This window comes from Podarcis cretensis, assembly GCF_951804945.1.
Source record: "Podarcis cretensis genome assembly, chromosome: 9".
Classification (NCBI taxonomy): domain Eukaryota; kingdom Metazoa; phylum Chordata; class Lepidosauria; order Squamata; family Lacertidae; genus Podarcis; species Podarcis cretensis.
The window spans coordinates 39215353-39221352 of NC_137178.1; the positions used below are offsets into that span (position 1 = coordinate 39215353).

At 39.5% G+C, this 6000-nt stretch overlaps 1 protein-coding gene across 1 annotated transcript in view; it reads left to right on the plus strand.

The window, feature by feature from the left end:
- Positions 1-5622, plus strand: part of EDNRA (endothelin receptor type A) — a 28740-nt gene extending 23118 nt beyond the window's left edge. The window contains exons 7-8 of the mRNA XM_079990620.1: positions 71-179; positions 2261-5622. Of these exons, the coding sequence (XP_079846746.1) occupies positions 71-179; positions 2261-2401 (250 nt within the window). The 3' untranslated portion in view covers positions 2402-5622. The remainder of the gene's footprint in view (positions 1-70; positions 180-2260) is intronic.
- Positions 5623-6000: the final 378 nt, after the last annotated feature.

The following is a 6000-nucleotide window of genomic DNA, read 5'->3' on the forward strand; positions in this document are numbered from 1 at the left end:
ACAAAGCTATATGTAATACGCTCCCAGAATGAAAAAGGTTGTAATGTTTTGCTTTCTTTTTTAACCCTAGCTTTTTGTTGACACTCGATTATATCGGCATGAATTTAGCGACCATAAATTCCTGCATAAACCCTATAGCACTCTATTTTGTCAGCAAGAAGTTCAAAAACTGTTTTCAGGTAAGGATTGCGATGTATTATAAAGAAGGAAATTAAGCTGTCAAAATATGCATCTAAGGGAGAAAATGTGAAAGAGTAGCATTATTTCTTCCCACCCACTGATTGGTCACATAACCAATGGGAGACCCATGAGAATCTTTTAGTCATAACGCATGAAATGATCCACTCATGCAACATTCAGCAACATTTGCCTGAACTTGTTATTGTTTGCCTATATGTTATTCCTGAAAGGCATTTAGCAAAATTTAGAATACCGTGCCTCCCTTTTAGGCATTTGATTGGGGAGGGGAGTGTATTGAGGGATTTATTCCACAGGGCAATAGAATTTTGCAGTATTATGAATTCTGTGGTCACTTCATAGATTATTACTTCTGGTGCAGAAATTTATGGTAAAAAAAGTTGTAGCATGGCTCTCAGTTGGCTCTTCAGTAAATGAGCAGGTCTTAAGAACTTGAGCTTCTTGATTCCACACTACAGATTTTGACCTCAACTTTACACTGGAGGGTTGTAAATTCACCCACATCCTTTCCTTTGTAAGATACAGCTTCCCATAGAGAAAATCCACTCCCAAGCTTTTCATAAAGAACTAAAGTGAAGGAGACCCCAGGAATGTTGCACTATCATGTCCAGACTGTGCCCAGTGTAATCAAGTCAGTCTTTGCCTATTTCTTCTGCAATTTAGTCCGCCTGATTCCTTCTGCTGTCAGATTTCATAACAAAGAGGATAATCCTCTTTTCACCAACCACTTACTTCTGTTCAAATAAGCCAGCCTCCTCAATCTTGAGGAACCTGTTTCATTTGGTGGGGGAGAGAATTAGCTGAAATGCTAATAACATTTGTGCATGTTGTTGTTTGTGAAAGTATCCCTTGTGCTTTGATTGGTAGTTAACTGTTCACAAGGGCCATATTTTCAAATCTTCCCACTACAACAAAGCCATAGCTGTAAACTTTCCCCTTTTTTTAAGGGAAATTCTCTTATTTCGAATAGGATTCCTCGCAAGAAAAGGGAAAAGTTGTCAGCTATGAACAAAGCTCTCCAGGATGAACAGCAACAGGGGTTGATATAGAAGTATAGGAAGGATGAGTAAATAACAGCATGCATGTTTTATATTGTAATCTATATGAATATGGTGAAACAGATAAGATACAAAGTTAGGTGGACTAAAGCTCACTGAAACCAATGAGCTTAAATGTGGCCCAATCTCTATTCATCTTATGGCATTAATTCTTTGGTATGTTTATTTGGAGATCTTTTAATAGTAAACCAATAAATATTGGTCCAGCTGGTATGCAGGAATGTCTTGAACAGCTTACTCAGGAAAAGCTAATATTGAATTCAATACTTTGACCAAATTGGGACTGTAGAATCCAGGCCCTGATGTACTTACAGACTGACTCAATTCAGACATTGCACCAAACAATGACTAAGAAAGCTTACTTATGATATGATATGATGTGATGTTTGTACTGACATACCATGGTCTATGGTTGACTAGCAAACCAGAAACAGACACCATATTCTGAAGTAGTTTTGCAAACCATGGTTTGTGCTAACTGTGATTTGGTGTAATGTCTAAATGGGCAAACGGCGATTGCAGCTGCTGCTTTGCCTCCAGAGAATGCAATGTCATTAAGACAAGGGTGACCTTCTGACATTGTCTTCTAAGAAGATATAAAATGGAGGTACTTAATTAGACTTTTCTAACCTGTTGTTTTTGACTACAACACCCTGATTGTAATCTTTAACCTCTGGTCCTGTTGGCTTGGGCTGGTGGAGCTTTTGTCTAAAACATCTACAGAGCATGAGATTGGGGAAGGTTGCTCTATACCATGGTTTGCATGCTGTACATTTAGAAGTTGAAGCCCTGGTTTGGGTTCCAAACTATGGTTGGTGCAAACCATGGTTTAGCATGTTGTCTGAAATAAGCCTATATTTAGTATCATAAGAAAAAACAATCCAGTATTTTAGAAATCTAATTCTGCCCCTGCCCCAGAAGCTTCTGCTCTCCACTGAAGACAGGGGATGATCCTTCATAAAGGAACAGAGTATTAACATAGTTTGAAATCTTTCTCTTGCCAGTCATGCTTTGGCTGTAAGTGCTACCAGACAGGGAGTCAAGTATCATCTGTTCCTATGAATGGAACAAGTATTCAGTGGAAAAACAACGAACTGAACAATCATTACACAGAACGGAGCATCCACAAAGACAGCTTAAACTGACGTTTGGTGGAGACTGCATTTTGCGATGGGCGAAAGCAAAAACGGTATACTGCAGCTTTATAAACAGAAAAACGATCCGGGATTCAATAAGCATATTTCATTTGAAGGCTCAGTGCCCTAGCACTTAAGTCCAAAGATGACCAAAGCGTCCACAAGTGAAGCTCTGTACAGATTTCTAAATGGTAGCAAGAAAGCTTTGCCCTCCCCCTTACAAAGAAATTCATATTTTGGTGAAAACAAGAAGAATCTGCACAGCGTTCTGCAAACTATCTGCAGACTCCAGGTGGACATTCTCAGTAAGTGTATTGTGCATGCTGCCCGTTTTGAAGAATTTTGTAAGTCACTGTGAGTTATGATGGAATTGTTTTGAAAGACTGACAAAATGTAGGACCTATAGATGCCCTGTGTTCCCATTCTCTTGACATGAGAGAGTTTAGTAAGTATATTCCACATTTTAAAGCATGTTCAGCCAGAAGCCTTTTTAACAGCAGGGGCCAGTGAGGCAAGGCAGGTGGACTTCCATTGTCCTCCTGGCTTTCCAACACAGCAGGTCACTGATGTTAACAAGAGGGGAGGAATGAGGCAAAAAGAGCTTGGTCAGTACAGTGCCTGGCAATGGGGGCGTCAGACTGGCCCCACTGCCCCACACAACACTGCAGCAATCTCCCCATGCCTTTCCCATTCCCTCTCAGTAAGCCGGAAGAAATGACGCATTAACAGGATAATTGTCTTTTGTGTAATTGCTAGATGCATAGGACACAAACTGAGAGCCAAAAGGTACGGAAATAAAAGAGATATGCAGACTCCTTATGAACCAGGTATATTTGTATATATCAATCAGCATAAATGTGAAATCACATTTCAAGACCCATTTGCTAGCCATGTTTTCATTTTTCTTATTTGACTATGAGCCTTATACTCTAATCATTCCCAAACTTGGGTTTCCAGCTGTTGTTGGACCCAGTGGTCAGGGATTAGGGAATTGTAGTTGAAAAACAGCTAGAGACTCATGTTTGGTAAGCCCTGCTCTAATCTGATAGAATCTGTTATGGGGCAAATCAAAATGGGAATGCCACAGTACTTATAATTTCTATCATGAGTTATTAACTTGTGTATGCTGCCCTGCTTACTGTTTGAAACTGCTTTTTATCTTAATCTTTTGTCTGCTTTCATGGTTGTATTTTTAAGTTGCCTTGTATTTTTTTTTTAAGACAGGGAATTAAAATTTAAATAACTATATACACATGCACTTTCCCTACACTTTTTCCTATTTAAATTAACTGCTTAAGGCTGCTCAGGCTGCTCTGGGGTTCCTGTACATTTCCCCCCTTGGGTCAAAGAGCAGCATTGGAGCGTCTATTTAGACAGGGAAAACAGCTCAGGCAGGAAAGTTAACCTCCCTTCTCCAAGACTGTGCTCCTATTCTAGTTTGGTGCTGCCTATGCCTGCTCTGAACTTAAAAATCTGGAGGCCCTGATAGCAGCTCCCCCCCCAATTTCATTTAGTTGCACCCTAATCCACCAGTTCAGCCCAGCTCATATGAGTATTGTAACATGAATGGGGAACATGCATCCAAGCATGCCTTGGCAAAATATTGTTTTTGTCGCCAAATCCCTCATGGTGGAAAACCAGGGTGAGTGATGGTGGGGTTGATTTAGACTAGATTGAAATTTGCACAAGGCTTCTTAATAAAAATAAAACAAGAAAAAATCCCTAACAAATACAAGGAACTCTTGAAAGTAAGTCCATTGTAAAAGCATTTTCTATATTCTTCTTTGCTCCTGTTGTTTGTGCATCAAAATCCCCTTTTGAGTACAACAGTGATAGAAAAAATTTTGCTATCTCCACATTGCTTTAGACCATGCAGTATTTCAGTTTTGCTACAAACCATTCTGCTCCCCTCGGTTTTGCAGTACATATCCAGCTCACAATGGCTCCAGATCTTATTGTCTGATATGTGAGTCCTATTAGCTTTAGTGGGATATACAAATAAGTAATGAAGGTTGCAGCCAATATGTTCGGAATTGCACAGGGAAATCCTGAAATCAGTCCCAACTGTTATTACCTCTTCTGCACATGAGTTGGCGGGGGGGGGTGTCACTTCAGGCATATTCCATTGTTCGGAATTCATTTGCAACAATTATAAATCAGCCAGACCACTGCTGTTGGCAATGTAGCATTTTAAAGGTGTTAAATTTTGATATCTTATCAGTTTCCCACTTTGAATTGATGTATGTTGCCCTGAGCATCTCCTGAAGGAACCGGCAACTCACAAATACAATAACAACAAAAAAGTGATATTTGAATCCATGTAACTGCATAATAACATCCTCATCATTGTCATAACCTCTACCATGTGGCAGGGGTTCTTTTTGGCTGCTATTGCCATACAGGTAGCATTTTATTAGCCATCAAAATGTATTACATCTAGCAGTGTAGTATACAATATGCATGCTACAGGAAAACTGCCAGGAGATTCATAGCACCTGTGATGCCTAGCTGAGGAAAATAGCCACGTGAATCTGAACATTCAGCTGTATTTCAAGTGGAAGACACAATTCTGTGCATAATTTACTAAGTCAGATGCAAATCAATGGCTGGCCTAACTTTGTGTTGGGTTTAGGCCAAAGTGCCTGCAGTTAAATCTGCTAAACAATTCCGAAAAGCTTTACAGATAGAGTGTAATATTGTAATATGTATGTATGTATATATATATATATTTAACTATCCTGTGTAAATGTCTATGTATTTTTATGAGTGCTTATTTTCATGGCTTCTGTCTGTTTGTATACATATGTATATGTTCATGATTTCAAGCAAAATAGTAATGTGTAATTTTTAATAGGAACAAAAGTTTTTAAAAATTGTATTCTAAACAGCCTACGCATAACACTGTAGGAATATAAATATCCTTATATAGTGACATAAATAACTTTTTCTGGTTCCGAGACAGTGGAGTCAACTTCAGTGTCAATATGACAAGACGTGCAATGTGCTAACAATTTGATTTCTCTAGAGAGCCATTTATACTCCTGATTTTACCACTTCACATTGCAGTGGTTTACTAGAGCCATGAGTAGAGTGAAATATTTGATTTTTCATTCCCCCCTCCTCCTTTCCTCAGCCCTTTGAAAGCCTGCATTTCCATTACCACAATTCAGGAAACCATATTTCTGTTACCACATTTCTAATTGTAATAAAAGGACTGTATATTCTTCGTGCTCCTTTCTCAGCAGCATAATTATTCTTATTATGAGCTGGCCCTGTCGCTGGGCAGAGAGAGGCAGCTGCCTCAAGTGCGGAATGCTGGAGTGCTGTTCCTCCTAGCTGTCTGCTTGAGTTAGTCTACGCTGTGAGCCCTAAGCAAAGCAGATGCCCTCAGTGGAGGATCACCAGTGTTGAAGTAGGATTCAGCTGCTAGTCCGATTGTCTTCGGTGCTTGGAATGGGGATGGGACAACAACCCGTCCTTCAGTGGAAAACCGTCTTGGTTCTACCCTGTTAATATGCATTCCCTTTATTTCCAATATTCAAAGGTAAGTACTATCTAATATATAGCCAAAATGACAGTAGCCCCACACAAGAGAGTGGTAGCAGCAG